This window comes from Echinops telfairi, unplaced genomic scaffold, assembly GCF_000313985.2.
Source record: "Echinops telfairi isolate 266 unplaced genomic scaffold, ASM31398v2 ScPeMD7_7422;HRSCAF=8460, whole genome shotgun sequence".
Classification (NCBI taxonomy): Eukaryota; Metazoa; Chordata; class Mammalia; order Afrosoricida; family Tenrecidae; genus Echinops; species Echinops telfairi.
The window spans coordinates 3,262,684-3,280,403 of NW_022111322.1; the positions used below are offsets into that span (position 1 = coordinate 3,262,684).

Consider the following 17,720-nt stretch of genomic DNA (forward strand, 5'->3'; position numbering starts at 1 on the left):
CCAGCTTCAAGTCCACGGGCTCGTCGGTGCCCGAGCTGGAGTACGCGGCGGCCGAGTACGAGCGGCTGAAGAAGGAGTACGAGATCTTCCGGGTCAGCAAGAACCAGGAGCTGCTGTCCATGGGCCGCCGCGAGGCCAAACTGGACACCGAGAACAAGCGGCTGCGGGCCGAGCTGCAGGTAACGCGGGGCCGGGGGCCGCCGCAGCGCCGGGGAAACTGAGGCCCGAGCAGGCCCGCGCCCGGCCGCGCAGCCACAAGGGGCTCCGCCCTGCAGCCAGCCCTCCTCCCCAAACCTAGTCGTTTTGAAATTGGGGTGGAAACCGCACCGTCTTGCAGTTTGAGGGCCTTGTTCTTTGGAGGTTCTAAAGGGATCCCCTGAAACCTCCCTCCATGCACACACACTAGGCACTTCTGTTTCTGGTTCATTCATTCGGGCACCTGGAAGCAGCAGCGAATGTCAATCTCCATGGGCCCCCCAAACAGGTTCACGTGAGGCACGCATGTACACAAAACTTTGGGGACATCAGTTTAAGCCGCTCTATAAACTCTGCCTAGGTGTTTTATGCAAAAAAACATTTTGCATCCCTTCAACTAGGACTCACATTGATCTTCACACGACTTGCTGGAAGCTTTGAAAACCCCTGGATTTCACCGTCTGGTGGAAAATCTTTCAAAGATGCAGTCAACTTCCCTTTAGTCCATTTGACTACTCAAACAAACAAACTGAACAAAAGAAAATAACAAGCCTATAAATGCTGTCCGGGGGAATAGTATACAGTGAAGGTTACTCTCCTGTCAGTCAAGGTCTCCGACCCTGAACTGAGCACAACCTGTCTGAGGTTATGGGGCACCGTTTTCTTCTCTGCTTGCAGCAGCAGCACTACTAGTACGTCTGGACTTGAATAAATCCAGGAGCTGGGTAAATGCCTTTGCTGATGTTTTTAAAAGCAAATCCTTCCTACTCCTTCTCTTGATGTTTTTTCATCAGACTTTCTTTGTTTTATTTTTCTTGATTAGCGTAGTAACCAGCCACGTTCTCTAGGAGGACATACATGTCAGCAGGTATCTGTTGTCTTACTACGTTTTTTTCTTGGGCAGGCTTGAAACACTTACCTGTACGGAATGGGTTTGTGCTCTTCAGCTATCTGATTTCATGTGTCCAGTTCACAGCCATAGAGAGGGGACTTGGCCACCTCAGTGCTTCCTGCACATTGAGGTGCCTTTGAGATGGCAGGTAGAAAAGAAGGGCAGTTCAAGTTGACAAAAGTCAAGACCTTGATTGTAACTGTGTCTAATCCGAATTCTGTAGGTAACTTGGTTGATTTCCTTCTCACACATACAGGCATGAAAAACAGAACACTGCCCCTCATACATGTGTGTCTTAAATCGATTCATCCCATATTCACTGGAGGGCTGCAGAGGGGGGCCCTGGGATTGCAAGATGAGTAAACCATGATACCAGGAAACACACATTCCTATTGAATGAGTGCCATCTCAGATTCCATCGTGCAAACTGTAATTTTTGTTTTCTTAAAGACAGAAAAAATGGAGGTGTAAGAAGTATAAGAGCTGATGTTGAGATCGGTATAATTTCCTTTGAAAGCTTCCTATTGAAGGGTCTTCATTTTGCTACATGCATTACAGTTTTATCATTCTGTGTTTGAACAAAATGGCAATGTGCAGTTCTTGAAAGTTGACAAAATGGCAAGCAGATTGGTGGAAATTCTAAGACATGTAATATATGTGCAAGGCAGTGGAAATTTTGGGAGGAATATATATATATATATATATATATATATATATTGGTATTCCAGGCACTTCAGAAAACTTACCAGAAGATACTTCGGGAAAAAGAAAGTGCGTTAGAAGCAAAATACCAAGCCATGGAGAGAGCAGCTACATTTGAAGGTGATCGAGATAAAGTGAAAAGGCAATTCAAGGTAAGTTCCTTACTTTTCATGCCCCCTCCCCCAAACAGGTATTTTTAAAAGTGTGACAGGCAGGACTGCAAAAAATAAACCTGTTAACCTGTTGCTGCATTGATGCCACACCTGGTAACCTCAGGTGTGATGAGGTAGAACTATTCCACAGTGTTTTCGAAGCTACAATCCGTAGGGCTGACCTTTTCCTCTGTGGTACTGCTGAATGGGTTTGAACTACTAACCACTGCAGTGTCCCTCTTTGAAAAATAAACAGAAGTAAATCATGTAGGATTATTAAAGTTTATAAAATTAAAGAAACTAGAGTGTTTTTTGTTTTGTAATTTGATATGGTAAATTTGATATAGTTTCAAAGATCAGGTATAAAGGGAAACATTTAAATGGGGATTTGGGGAAAGGAAAAAAAAGTAACTGTTTCTGTGTGCAGAGGAGACATTTGGAAATGTATGCAGATGTTTTGAATGGTTCCTGGCATTTAGTGGCCAGAGACAAATTACTAAACACCGCAGTGCACCCAAGACAGTCGCACGCCGCAGACACAGATCCTGCCAGGACTGCAGTGGGTTCCAGTTATGAAATGGAGAGTGCAAGCAAGTGGGATTACTCATCCTACAGCGGAGGAGATCAAAGAACAAACGAACATAGTATTGGTTTCAAGCATGAAGGGCTTTTTCCTGGAAGATTAATGGCACAACCTATTGACCATAAAAAAAAAAAGAAATAAAAGAAAACATGTAAAGCTGAAAATGCTTCTCTTTAAAGATTTTTCGGGAAACAAAGGAAAATGAGATTCAGGACTTACTGAGAGCCAAGCGAGAGTTGGAGAGCAAACTTCAGAGGCTACAGGCTCAGGGGGTCCAAGTATTTGACCCAGGAGAGTCGGACTCCGATGACAACTATACAGCTGTTACTGGTAAACTTATTTCCCATTTATGATATTTTTAGCTTTCAAAGCCTGCAGTGGTGTTGCAGAGCCAACTTTAAGCCCTTTTCTATTCCTTTTACTTATCTATCTTAGCAAAATGGAGATTCCCTTCTTTCTCACTTGCTCTCGTTCAGCTGTTACGGTACCTCTGCTCCGTGAAGCACGTGAAACTGCCCGGGGCTGAGGTTCCTTCGGCCAACTTTAATCCATAGCCAAAGCTTCTCTGTTTCTGGTCTAAGATAGCTGTCCGTCTCCGGTCATCACATCTGCACTTTGGTCAAGGGGACGAGGAAAGGTGGGGAACTCACTTCTCTCCTTGAAGGTACATCGATCCCTTCTGCCCAAACTTCATTGGCACATTGCTGTTGAATAGATTCTGATTCACACAGGCCCTTAGAGGGCAGGGCAGAACTGCCTCATGGAGTTTTCATCACTATGGAAGCAGGCCGGCTCATCTTTCTCCCACTGAGTGTCTCCCTGACCAGAATGGTTCCTAGATCAGAACTGGAAGGTATCATCGTTAGCCAGACAGCCATTTGTCCAACTGAAATTTAGGCTCCTGTTACTGAAGGAGGAGGAAAGAATGAAGACGGGAGGACAGTTGATAGACTCTGCCATGTGATTCTTACACATGGTGACATATTCTTTGTAACAATCATTCAGAACCTCTGCCTAACATGTTATTGAGTTGTTCTTAGGGCAGTTTTGTGAACCACTAAAATACTTTATCATATTTTTTTCCCAAAATCTTTTTATTGGGAGGTAAAACAGATATCCTGTCATTCCATAATTCAATCACATCAAGCAGTATTGTACAATTGCTACCATAATCAGTTTCAAAACATTCTCTTTCTTCGTAAATTCCTTAATATCCTCTCCCCTTTACCCCCCACCCTTCCCCACTGGACCCCCAAAGGAACCCTTATTCGACTTGTCTCTATAAGTTAAAATATTTTACTTAATAATTAAACTTGTAAAATATGCTTTTATAAGGAAAGAAAAACCTGAAATGATAGAATGACAGGGCTTGCCATGAGCCAAGAATTTTTTTTTTAAGGATGGTGGATACTGGGGAAAAGAAACTGCTTTTCAAATGTAGTGAAAATTTAGGCACTCCTCTGTGTATCAAGCACCATCATTGTGTTTTTACAAACTGACTACATTTTGGAGTGAAATGTGGCAACCAACATTCCCCGTTTCACTTGCTACTACCATTAGCATCTGGCCAGCATCCTGGGACAGTTTATTACTCACTTTTGAGGGGAAAAAAGAGACATGATTCTTTCTGGGCAAGAGTGACTGAGGAAACGGTTTTTATGCTCCACCTTGGTCTGAGTGGTTGCTTCAGTGCTGACCTGTCAAATGTCTAGTGTCTCAAAGCTATGGTGATATAATTCTCTAGGTCAGCGGTTCTCAACCTGTGAGTGGCAACCCCTTTGCGTTGCGTGTCAAACAACCCTTCCACAGTGGTCGCCCAATTCCTAACAGTAGCAAAATGACAGTTAAGAAACAGCAACAAAAATAATTTTATGGTTGGGGGTCGTTAAAGGGTCGTGGCATTAGGAAGGTTGAGAACCACTGCTCTAGGCTCTCCTAGGCCTCTCTCTCCCAAGTCTTCCTCGTATTTTGATTTAAACATAAAGAAACAACGTCTGAGGGAATGTCACTCTTTTAAGATTCAGTGAGCCATTGAGAGTAATCTCAAGTTTGCCAGAAATTTAATCCAGGTGGTCATCCAGGGTGCTATGAATTGTTCTTTATAAATATAATCGCTACATTTGTTGTTCTGGGAGATTGACAAGGTGTATTCCCTGTCACAGAAAATGTATAGTCTAATGAATTACAAAAGTTACTAGCATGCTAGTAACAGTCTACCTGTTATGGCTCACTCCTTGACATTTTATATCCAGATCTGGACTGGACAGTTAGAAATGGATTTTGTAATTTAGAGGAGGGTATTTGTTATTTTCCTCCCATTGTAATTCTTTTGTTTATTGTACTCTTTTTTATTTTCCAAATTTCTCTTTCTGCTCTTCTCTTTGAATTTGAGATGATAGCCAGAATTATATTAGCCAGCAGTTTGAATTTCATTGTGCTAATTATAGATGTGTGTGTATGTGTGTGTGTGTATATATATATATATATATATATATATATATATCAGAGATATATATATATCTCTGATGATGTGGTAAGCTTTTGAACATAACTGGTTTTCAAAAGATAAGATTATCTGCTCGTAGCTGCTGGAACCCAGTGTGAATATTGGACCAGTGGAGCCTTGGGCAGTGAGCCTTCCATAGGGAGTATGATGCAACTTCAGCAGTCCGTCCGAGGCCCTGAGTTCGCCCACAGTTCTATAGATGTCGAAGGACCCTTTGCAAACGTCAACAGAGGTAAGACATGCTCTCTTCCAGTTACCTTGGTAACCAGTGTGACAGCTCATGTACTGTAATCTGGTAAAAGAGAAGAGTACCATCAACAGGACATGAGTTTAGTGTTCTGGGTGCCTGTCTGCCCTTAGCACACCTGATCACCCAGGGCCTTGTTGCTCAGCTGCTCAGATGTTTTAGTGGAGCAGCAAAAGGAGAGCATAGGTGAACTGAGAAACAATAGGTTTTACTCCTTCCCTCTGTTTCTTGGTGGGGGAGATTAAAGCAAGTTAAGGAGCAGAATATTAAAATCCATGCTAAGTAGGATGATACTCTTACACAAAAGAGTATTTTTAATGCCTTTATGTCATTTGGTGTCCCTAATGCTAAGAGCTAGTCACAAATTCAGTATCTGTGTCTACCTAATAAGTTTCTAGTAGCTCCACTCCTTTTTTTCCTTAAAACTAAAATTTTCTTTACAAAATGGAAATTGTTTTTTAATTGTCACTTTTGAATTAGTCAAGTAGGTCTTAAAATACTTATTCTCATAAATATTATACTTGCACTTTGTCATCGTTAAACTTTTCTGTTTTGATGCAATGTATTGTTGGGATAATAATTAGGACAAAACTATCGGCCAGCCTTGAAGTATGGGCTCCCCTCAAACAGCAAACGGATTGAAAGTCTCTTATAAACTAATTCAGTGACATTTGACTGGAGCCGCTGGGATCCCAGGGAAGCCACTGGTGACATCCATGGCTTTAAGTCTCATGATAGACTTTGAGGGTAGGAATAACGGACTTGTCTGTAATTCTAGACGCTCTAGCAGTAGTAACATGTAAGCTTGGACTTCACTCTGCCATGCCTATCGTGGTTTTTTCAGGCTTCTTTTGAATCGACCTGTCTAGTGTTTTCTGTGATTTTTTTTCATGAATTTATTAATAATTTTATTTCCAGATGACTGGGATGTTGCTGTAGCTAGTCTATTACAAGTTACACCCTTGTTTTCACATTCTCTCTGGAGTAACACTGTCAGGTGTTACCTCATTTATACGGAAGAAACCCAGCCTGAAATGGAACTTTTTGTTAAGGTGAGGCTGTTTATCAATTCTGTATGCACTGATGTAGATCACAAATGAATCTTTGCATCTGCCCTAATATTTATGATATACTACATCAAACCAGATAGTTTAATACCTATTAGATTTAAATCCTTAAAGCACAGGCAGAATCTTGGACTTTTCTTAGGAGAAAATGGTTTTGTATTATTAGTGTATATGTACAAGGGGGTACCCCCTCCCCCCCAAATTGAAAAAAGCTCCGCTCAGTGGAGCTTCCATAGCAGACATTTCTCCCACTAGGCAAGCATCGAGCAACTCACTCTGAGTTAGTGCACCCAGTGGCATTGCCTGGGAAGGTTCTCTCTGGTCACGGTGAATTTTTTTGTGAAAGCAGTTTCACTTGAATCTCGTTTTTTTGTGATGGCCAATTTAAGAAAATAGCATATGACTATGAAATTTTGTTTTCTGCTCGGGAAAAATGCAGCAGAAACTGTTGTGATGTTGAGCACAGTTTATAAGGACAGTGCTATGGGAAAAATTCAAGTGTATAAATGGTTTTCTCATTTCAAAAAAGGTGAAATGTTGATTGATGACAAACCTCATTCTAGACATCCGTCAACTTCCTGAACAGATGAAAATGTCAGCTCGTAGTGCATTCCCAGTTCGTTCCCCCGGGTCAGACGGTTAAGGAAGCTTTCTCTTCAGAGGCTCTGGAAAGACAATGTCACAGTGTGTGACGAAAGGCCTTATTTTGGCAGGCAGGGGACTTTTGCCACCACAACAATGCACCTGCTCACAAGGCCATCTCTGTGTGCTAGTTTTTGGCCAAAAAACAGCATGCCTCTCTTGCCCCACCCACCTGACACACCTGACCTCACTCCACGCAACTTCTTTTGTTTCTGCAAATGAAGAGGGACATGAAAGGACAGCAATTTGATGACATACAAGAGGTGAAGGAACAAAAGGGGGAGGTGCTGTCAGCCACCCAAACAGATGAGTTTGAAAAATGTTTCCAAGAATGGAATCGCAGATTTGACAAATGTACTGAATGTAATGGAGAGATTTGACAAATGTACTGAATGTAATGGAGAGTACTTTGAAGGTGATAAGGTTGTTTTGTAAAAAAATTTAAATACATAGCTTTAAAAAAGCTTCCAGATGTTTTGGGGTGTGTGTGTGTGTGTGTGTGTGTGTGTGTGTGTGTGTAGAGAGAGAGAGAAAGATGCAAGTATATATATATATATATATATATATATACAGATAAAAGATGCTGTGAATTGAAGTAGTAGTTCTTGTTTTGGTTTAACTCCGTGGGAATAAGAAGTTGGGCTCTAAGACAGGAAAAAGAAGGCTCTAACTGGCGGTTAAATGAAGGTATTGGACGTTTCTGATCTTCGAATACTGCATTGTACATTCCATCCAAAAGTCACACCCTTGAAAATGCCCACTTTCATATCCACCATCTCTTTCCTTGAATTTGTTTCCAATTATAATAATATTTATTCCTCAGTAGGGCCCTTAATATTGTAGTCTTTATATTATTCTAAGGGAAAGGAGCACTTTCTATCCAACCATCTATTCTCTATGCCGAGCTAAGACTAGTTTTTATATTTTTGAATGATTGGGACACAAAAATTAAAAGAATATTTCATGGCAATGAAAAATAGATGAAATTCAAAAATTTAGTATCGGTATGTTTTGTCTCTAAGCCACACTCCCTTGTTATGTGTGGTCTCTCCCTGCTTCACACACAGATTTAGAAAGTTGTGGTACAGCCCACACAGACTACTATGACCCAGGCCAACGTGACCAGGTTGTTAAGCTATTATTTTGTTAAACTACTTAGGAATTTGAAATAAACCAATCTGTCACATGTTATACATGCTATATTAACATATTCAATTGTTGGCTCAAATTCACTTACTTTGTGTTATTAGTTAATTTTGGTCAAAAAATAAATACTTTAAAGCTCAAAGCTTTTACCCATTCATTGAATACAGACTCTTAAAGAAGGAATTTTTTTAGAAATTATTAACTTTTTGCGTGATAGTTGTCATTATTTAGTGACATAATGTAAGTCAACATATCTTTTATTTATTCTGGGTACTTTAGTATCCTAATATATCATGGTGAATGCTATGTTAAATATCAATGTATATATTTTTTACTTTAGTAAGTAATAGAACAAATCTCTCTTAAATTCATAATAAAAAGAAACAAATATTAGGGCAAGTAGTCTAATACTTCCTTTTCTTATTTTAGGTTATAGAATGAAATTATTTTTCTGAGTTAGAAAACAACAAAGTTGTTAAACTCTTGTTATGTTTGATTTATAGAAAAGTTTTTCCTTCAAGATTTTTAACAAATGTGATTATATTTAAATTCACACTAGAAAATTTATCTCATGTTCTAAAGCATGTTTTAGTGTGACAGTCTTTAGATTTTTCATTAAATAAGTTAATGCTTGTATGTGTTCTTTGTCTTTAGGATTATTCACCTAAACTTAAAATAATGTGTGAAACAATGGGATATTTTTTCCATGCTGTGTATTTTCCAATAGACATTGACAATCAATACGTCACTGTAAGAAAATGGGAAATTGAAAAGAGTTCATTGGTTATTTTATTCATTCATTTAACTTTACCAAGGTAAGCTGGGGGGGAGGGGGGAATCTGTGTGTCATATATTGCAGGAGTTAAGGTTTTCGCTAGAACAGAGATTGCAAAATGAATTTCAAAAGATAAATTCTAATTGCTTTCTTATCATTGGAAACAACCCTTGAAATTCAATAAATTCTATAACTGTTTCCCACTTCAGTAACATGGATTGAAAGTTCCAGGTGCTGTCAAACTATGGCCAACAAAATCCATCCAGATCCGGTTTTTGAAAATACAGATTCATTAGAAACCAGCCACCTTCATCACTTGTGTGTTTTCTACAAGTGCTTTTACATTAGAGCAAGAGAACTGCGTAATTGTGATAAGAATTGTGTGGTCTGCAATGCTTGAAGTGTTTGCCATCTGCCCCTTTACAAAGCGGAGTGGTGACCCGTATTCCCATGGCCATCACCAACCTTCACTGCTTTCTTTCTTGCATAAAAATTGAGAAGTACTTGAACTTTATATGGTACATATGCACTTGGACACTAGAGTCATATTTTAAATGCTTTAAAGAGCTTGCTGCATAAATAAGCTCAGTAAAGTGAAAAGTTTTCTTAGAATGTGCATATAATCTCATTAATGAACTATCTGTATATAGATAGAAGACAAAACAGACCTAATAAGAGGCTAGCTTTCCCCGCCAGATCTATTGTCTACTTGGATTTAACATTTTCAAGATACTTTTTCATTTTTTGTTGCAGGCCAACTCTGATTTTCAGTGTGTGTGGAATTATGTGGGGCATTTGGTTAGAGGTTAGGGCTACTTTTTGAACACCAAAGGGGCAAATAGCTAAAATATCGGTTGATGTTATGTATTATCTAGCTTTCCCAATTGTCAACTTATGATGAGATTTTTTTCATATGTACCCTATCTTCTTCCCACTAAATTATCTAGACTAAATCACAAACACGTTCATCTGGTACTATGTGCTAATTTTGTAGGGACTGGTTTTGAAATAGGAACATGTGCCTAGACACAAGGCCCACTCGTGTATTCAGGTGGGCCACAGACTTTTCTCACAAAGCAATCAGGTGACCCATTAAAATACCAAAATTCTACAGAGGAGGGTCAAAATGATCTTCTTTTTTTTTTTTTTGGATAGATTGGAATGGCATAGAAATATGCTGTGGGCTAGTAGTTGTCTATTGGGGGCTGGTCCTTAAGTTTATTATACAAATTCTGAATCATGGGAAACGCCCCCCTACACACACACACACACACACACACCTCTCTAGACAAGCTTTCATTTCATATTCCAGAGGGAAATTGATGGTAGTTGTTGTTGCAGTATAGAAAACTCCAATAGATTACTCAGATTTTTCTAGGGTTTAGATAGTGATACAATGTACAGTTTTGTATGTTCTGTTTGTGCGGTAGCAAACTGAAGGTGGCTTCAGGTAAAATTTTTCCAGGCATGGTTTCCCTACCTATCTAACCTCTCCCACGTGTCCGCAGTGCTTCTCTCTAATAATCTTGGCTATAAAGATGCCTGTCATTTAATGATGAGGAAAGACTAAAGCTCCAGTGAAGAAAAACATTTGAAACCTTGGAGCTGATGAACTGTGTGTTTTAATTTGGAAATCACAGTTTGTGATTAGAATTCTGTTTTCCATTTGTTTGGAGAGTTACAAGAGTCTGATCCATTATTTTGAGCCACATTAAACGGTACTTCTGAGATTTTATTTTCAGGTTTAAAGAAAAAAAACGAAGTTGTGTGCCTTAAATTTAATGTCCAACTTTTTGTTCCCACTTTCATTGTCTGCTAATAAAAGCATTGCATTTTAAGACCAAGCTATAAATCATCGTTTTTTGGAAAGCTCCGCTTGTTCTGCTAATAGACTTTTTCTGGCCATTAAGTCATTTAGTAAACCCCATTATTGGCACTTTGGTTAATTGACAATGCTGTTGTGTAGCACACACACAAACTGCTGGTTTCCAATCTAGCCTTTTATCGGAAGACTGTGAAGAAGCCTTTCTGAAAAACCCTGAAGGAAAACCACGATTAATTTATCATCGTGTGGAAGATGGAAAAGTCAGTTCTGACTCTGTCCACCAATTGATTGATCAAGTTTCTAACCTAAACAAGACCAGCAAAGCCAAGGTAAAGTCAACATTTTTTGGTTTTGTTTTTAAACTTATAGCTGAAACTTGATGAAATATCAAAAATAGTGAAACTTTTAATAGAAACAAGGAAGTTCATTATGGCTATTTTATATAAATTTATATTTGCATCTATATGTCATGTGAATCTAAATATGAATCAACTCATTCATTCATTCAAATTGAACGCAAAATAATGAGCATCTCCTATGTCCCAGACACTGCTTTAGTGCTAAGTTAGAGAGACAAATAAAACAATGTATAAGATATATAGTATGTTAAAGCATTATAGGTCCTATGGAAAAATTATTTTAAAATACAGTTGAGAGAGGAGAGGTTGGGTGGCAGGGGCGGGAGCAGTTGCTGAATGAAACTGGGTGGTTAGGAAAGGTCTCACTGAGAAGGTGAGGTTGAGGAAATTCCTAGAGGAGGAGGAGTCAGTAGTGTGGATATCAGGCAGAAGAACATGGCTGGCAGAGAAAGGAGCCGGAGCAAAGAGAGTGAGGTGGGAGAAAACTTGGCAGGTTTGGGAAGAGAAAGGAAACCAGGGTGGCTGGAACAGAGTGAGTGGTGAGTTTAGTAAGAGGAGGTCAGACAGGAACAGATGGTCAGATGTCAAAGAACCTTGTAGACCGTGTTAAAATCCTTACTTTTCCTTGGTGTGAGATGGGAGTTTAATTTACATGTAGTCTAATAAAATCCATCGATGGGGAGTCGATTCCAACATACAGGGGCCACAGAGGACAGGGTAGAGCTGCCCTTGAGGGTTTCCAAGGCTTGTCAATCTTTGTGGAAGCTGCCGGCCACACCCTTCTCATGCGGGACAGCCAGTAGCTTCAAGCCTTTGACCTTTAGGTTAGCAGCCCAGTGCTTCACCAGGAAATGATTCAGTCCGCTGCATATAGAAACCGAGGTCAGGCCGGAGAGAAAGAAAAGGGGAAGTTTAGTCTGCACTTTCCTGGAGGCATTCATGGACCCCAGCAGGGAGTCAAGAGAATCAGTGCTGCCCGTGGGAGAGAAGAGAAGGAAACGGGAGAGGAGGAGATGGGAGCCCTGAACTCCCCGGCGAACTCCACAGCCCCATTGGGAGGACCTAAGAAGTCACACTTATCTGTGGTGGAGATACTTTTAAGCTGGTCGGTGGGGAGGGTAAAGCAATAAACGGAGTGGGTAGAAACCGCAGGTAGGCACATGGGGAAGGGGAAAAGATTCTCAGCTTGGGAGAGGGGAAAGGGGGGGCTCTAAATGGGTCTCTGTCCATAAAAATTCCGAGGCAAGGTGGTGCTTTGATGGTGCTGATCACTGTGGCGCAGAGGCAGATGGCTCATTGATTTGTGCGGACCTTTGGAATTATCCACCTTGGTCTGATAGGGGCAGGCAGGCTATTTCTAATGTCCTCTGACCAGTACCTGACCCAACAGTACAGAAACTCCTTTTGCAGAACAACAATTCTAAGAGAGAGGAATAAATTACAGTGTATGGTTAACAAGAGTAGCATCTGTACATTGACAAAGCAGATTCTTTTCTGCACTGCTCTCCCAACAAAGCCTGTCTACCAAACAAGGATAATGAAGAGTGTTTGTATAGTCATCTTTCCTAGGAGTATTGGGAAAAACTGGTGGCTTGTGTAAGAAAGATTTCATCATCCCTAAATGCAAGGAGCCCACTGTTGCTATCAGTAAGCAATCAACCGCTAGCCACAAGGTTGATGGTTCAAATGTGGCAGCCACTCTGCAAGAGAAAGACACGGCTTTCTGCCCCCATAGAGATTTGTAGTCTGGAACCTTATCTACAGGGTGGCTGTGAGTCCATGGCAGTAAGTTGTGGTTTTGGCTTTAGACCCATAGGCAATGGTTTTAGAACAGAAATTATGGGTTTTACAATGCAGTACATTGAAGTGGCTTGGTAAATGTGCTATAGTCAATGTTAAGTGTAAAATTTAAATAAAACTCCCGTATCTTGTCAAAGTTGTAGTTTCTCTTGCCAGGTAGAAAATCAAATCAACTGTGGCTTTCAAGCATTTCCCTTTACATCATATAGTATGAAAAGATATCTTGAGGCCAGCATGAGAGATTAAATTGAAGAGCCTTAGACTGAAAGAAGTACATTTTTAGTATAATCTCCAGTTAATTCATTCTTTAATTATTTTATATCAGCCTAGTGTACTAGGCCCCATGAGCTATGGGACCCTTTATTCTATAAATACTGCTTTTAAAAATTAGTATGCTAGAATGATGAACTCTTTTTATAAAGGCATGAGTAAAGGTAGATCTCTCATGATTTTAGATGTAATTATAGGGCAAGTTAAGGAGCCTTGATAATGTAGCATTACACAGTGGGCTGCTAACTGTAATGTCAGCAGTTCAAGCCCACCAGCTATGCCTTGGGAGAAAAATGAGGCTTTCAGCTTACAAAGATTTACAGTCTCAGAAGCTCAGCAGGGCAGTTCTACCCTGTCCACTTGGCTCACTATGAATTAGAATGGACTTAATGGCAGTGACAAGGTCCCGAGCTTATTCACTTGACATGCGTTCTAACCCTATCCAATGCTGAGCATTCATTAGTACATGTATGCTCTTTACAGACAGTGGACATTCGCCTAGTAGACTCAGAGGCTACTGCTTCACGTAACAAAAGTACCATCTTGCGTTTGTCTTTTTGTAAAATTATAGCTTAATTGGCATAAATGTTGAATTTGAGTCGGGTGGAAATGCATAAGACTAAATTTACACACACACACACACACACACACACACACACACACACAAATGGGCTTTGTATTGCAGCATTGTTTACACAAAACCACATGCTGGCAGCAGACGGCTCTGGAAAAAAAAACAAGCCAAAAAACCACATGCTCTATAAAAATGAAGTGTACACTTCATGTGATCAATGCACGATAAATTGCCTGGACAAGTTACTTAACTTGCCTCAGTTTCCTCCTTGGTAAATGGGGATAATAATAGTGTCTCCTTCATAGGGCTGTGAGAATAAATGAGCTAGGACACATGGAATACTTTGGAATAGTGCCTGGCATCTATGAACTCAATATACACGTTTGCCACGCCAGCCTCTTCCTATTCTTCTTGCCGTTGCTGGTGGTAATGGGACATCTGATTGTTAAGCTTCTTTCATTTTTTCCCCCTCAGATCATTGATCATTCAGGAGATCCTGCAGAAGGAGTATATAAAACTTATATTTATGTGGAAAAGATAATTAAACAGGTAACTATACTTTTCCTCTAAAATTCCATCCAGTCTTAAGAATATTTTCCTTAAAACGGAATTTTCCAGAGAATAGAACAATGCCAGGAAAAAACACCATTGCTTCTGCCGAGAGCCCTCCCCCTTGGGGTTATTGTGGCCAGCCTGGTCCTCTCCATCATCACTCCTCTTCTGCCCCGCAGGGCCACTTGATGCCGACCCACGAGTGCAACTGTTAGTGCAAAGCTCACTGCTTAGGGTCTGGAACGTGGGTCATAGAGGTGTCTCAAGTTGGAAATCCCTATGACATCTCAAGTGTTATCTTGAAATTTTGTTATATATATATATATATATATATCACATACATATATATCCAGTTCCATGTTGTGCCCATGTTTATGTTTAATATAAAAAAACTTTAATAGTGATAATAATACCCCTCATTTCAGATAACAGGAGCACTATAGGATGATGTACCATGTTTAGCCTGTGGTTGCCCGTAACTCCTGAGACCTCCCTGTGGTGTCAGGGACCCTCTTTCAGAAGTAAGGCAGTAGATTATCTCTTTGAATTCACTAACATTGTAAATATGGAGGTTTGTTTTCAGAGCAAAAGAGGGCAGCTACTGTGTATCAAGCTACTGATCCACATTCTGGCCGCACATGTGCATGGCCTTCCCTAGTGTAAATATTTACGGGAGCAATTTTGATCTTCTCGGCCCGCTTATGGATTTGGGGCTTAAGGTAAATAAAGTGAATTGAGTAGAATGACTGGCAGCCAGTGGAAGGGAACATAATCACTATTTTCCAATGCTTGAAGGACAGCATATGTTCATAGGTATGATAGAAGATTAGATATAACAGGAGAGATACTTGATATCAAGAAGCCTCATCTTGGTCATTAAATTCTTATAAAAATGTACAGCAGCGTGCTTCTTAAGCATAGGCAGAGTCAATAAAATTTCCACCAGCCAGATATCGCTAAAACATATTCCATGCCAATCAAACTGCCCCTGTAGCTTTGTTTATAATAAAAGAGAGCGATCTTTGTTTTTCTTGTTCTTAATACAGTAGAACCTGGAAGCGCTAAAACACAGTGGGACTTCTTTGTTTTTCATGACCTTGCAGTCTTACCACTTTTTCTACCCCTCTTTGTTAATGGGAAGTATATGAGTTTTCCTTCTCCGACAGGTTTCCATCTTACAAAGGTTCCTGCTTTCACGGGATTTACTCTCTCTCTTTTCATTATTTTTCTATTAGCGGTTTGCAATTATAAATTGTGCTTGTTAGGTATTAAACAAAGGCCACGGGGCTTGGCTTTGCCTTCTTCAGTGGTTAAGTCACGTTAGGCACATTGCTAACCTCTGCTCAGGTCTTTGTGTTTTTCATTAACTTTCATTGCTTGCACTTGGTGGTCAGGACATACTGGGCTTCGAGAATGCAGACCTGGAGTCCAAGGATTTGGGCAGTGACGATTCCATCCCAGAAGAAGATGATTTCGGTGACGTTCTTTGGGACATCCATGATGAACAAGAGCAAATGGAAATTTTTCAACAGGCTTCTCGTTCCGTCCACGAATTGGGATTTGAGAAAGTAAGCATATGGGGGAGTCTTCCCTCAAAGGGCCAGTCCCCACTTCAAGGCTCTGTCGTGACTTTTTTGGCTCCTCTCAAGAGTAGAAGAGTAATGATTTTGCTCATTGTCTGCCCTTGTAACTTGACTGTCTGTGTTGAGACACGTGCTGAGGTTTGTTGTAAGAGATTTACATGTACTTATGAACATCAAACATTTTCACTTACACATTAGGATTTACAAACTACATGTTCCTCATGCCACCATGTGCAACTCACCTAGACCAAAATTGGGATTTCTAGGAAGCATGGTAACAAAGTACCACCACTTCCTCTCCTTCTTGGAAGAATCAAAGTACCAAATATTCAGAAAACACATCACGGTTGCTTGTGCAGTAGGCAGACTCTCTCTCTCTCTCACAGTGACCCTATGGGACAGAGTAGAACTGCCCCCGTGAGCTTCAGAGACTATAACTGTTTACAGGACTAGAAAGCCCCAGTTATCTCCCAGGAGCAGTAGATTCGAACTATTAGTTGTAGATTCGAACTATTGACTTTGTGGTTAGCAGCCCAACCTGTAACCACTTTTTATTGGCCTAGTCATCATCATTAAATATCTAATACATGTTAGATATTTACATACATGTTCAGAACTCCTTAATAAGTAAGAACTACTATAGTAACTAATACTATAGTAGCTAACGTTAATAGTTGTGTTTTTCTAGAACATGTCTAATTTGTACTGTATGACTGTGTGTCCTGGCTTCACCATCCCTTGATTGTGGAGCTCAAGCAACTACTCCTAACTTATTTTATTTGTAAAATGAAAATAACTAGCAGTACCTACCTCAGAAGGTGCACTGGTGGCGTATGAGTTGGGCTGTGATCCACATGGTGGGCCATTCGAAACCACCAGCAGCTTCGAAGGAGAAAGACTGGGCTTTTTACTCCCATAAGCAGTTACAGCTGTGGACATCCACAGTGGGTCACTTTGAGTCAGCACTGACTCAATGGCAGTGAATTCGGTGTGGACTACTTGAGGATTAAGCCAGGTAACACATGGAAAGCCTTTGACACAGTTCCTGGCACATAACCACTGCCAGATTTGTTGTTATTTATAAGAGCAGTATTATCGTGATTTTCTAAATGAAGGAACTGAGGAACAGATGATAGCTTGCCTTAGAGGACATGGGGAATAAATGTCAGGTCCAGCATTTGAAGCTACATCTTCTGATTCCATATCTTGTGTTCTTCCTTTTATAGCAGGAGGCTGTAACTGGTAATCACAGGTTCGTGGATGGGATTTATGTGGGACCATGACCTAAGTTACTAGGGTTCTTGAAATAATCAACCAGTTAAGCCCTTAGCACCGCTATAAGAAGCATCATTATCAGGATTCTTTGAGCTCTCGGTGAATGTATTCTGTACTTAGCCATGAGAAACAATATGTCACTGAAGAACTATGGCAAATATTTTTTTTTTTGGGCAGGTCCTAGAAATTTTAGCTACCACAAACAACTTAATTACAGTTTATTTGATCCCTCATCAACTATCACTTAGACCACCAGTGTATGTAATAGGGATCTCAACCCCAGGATGACTGGCGAGTTTAGGAAATATTTGGGTATATCCTTTTCAGCTCAGAGCCAGTTTTGAATGACTGGGGAGCACCAGAGAACATTAATTCTTGCACGTTGCTTAGGATTCAGTCAATTTCAGAAAGCTGAAATTTTTTTTTGTTTTTATTTTATTTTGTTTGTTTAGTTTTTACTGGCGTCCTCCATTCAAACATTTACATAGGTAGGGATTTCTTTTGTGCTTTGATTCTCAGCAACTATGGAAATACTTCCTGGCAAAATAGGAAACAGAATAACAAAGGAAAGAAAG

General features: G+C 40.2%; 1 protein-coding gene across 1 annotated transcript in view; it reads left to right on the forward strand.

The window, feature by feature from the left end:
• Positions 1-17,720, forward strand: part of NPHP3 (nephrocystin 3) — a 45,115-nt gene that overhangs the window by 5,145 nt on the left and 22,250 nt on the right. The window contains 9 exon segments of the mRNA XM_045297804.1: positions 5-179; positions 1,816-1,941; positions 2,704-2,854; positions 5,110-5,262; positions 6,196-6,329; positions 8,787-8,947; positions 10,905-11,061; positions 14,210-14,284; positions 15,682-15,855. Of these exon segments, the coding sequence (XP_045153739.1) occupies positions 5-179; positions 1,816-1,941; positions 2,704-2,854; positions 5,110-5,262; positions 6,196-6,329; positions 8,787-8,947; positions 10,905-11,061; positions 14,210-14,284; positions 15,682-15,855 (1,306 nt within the window).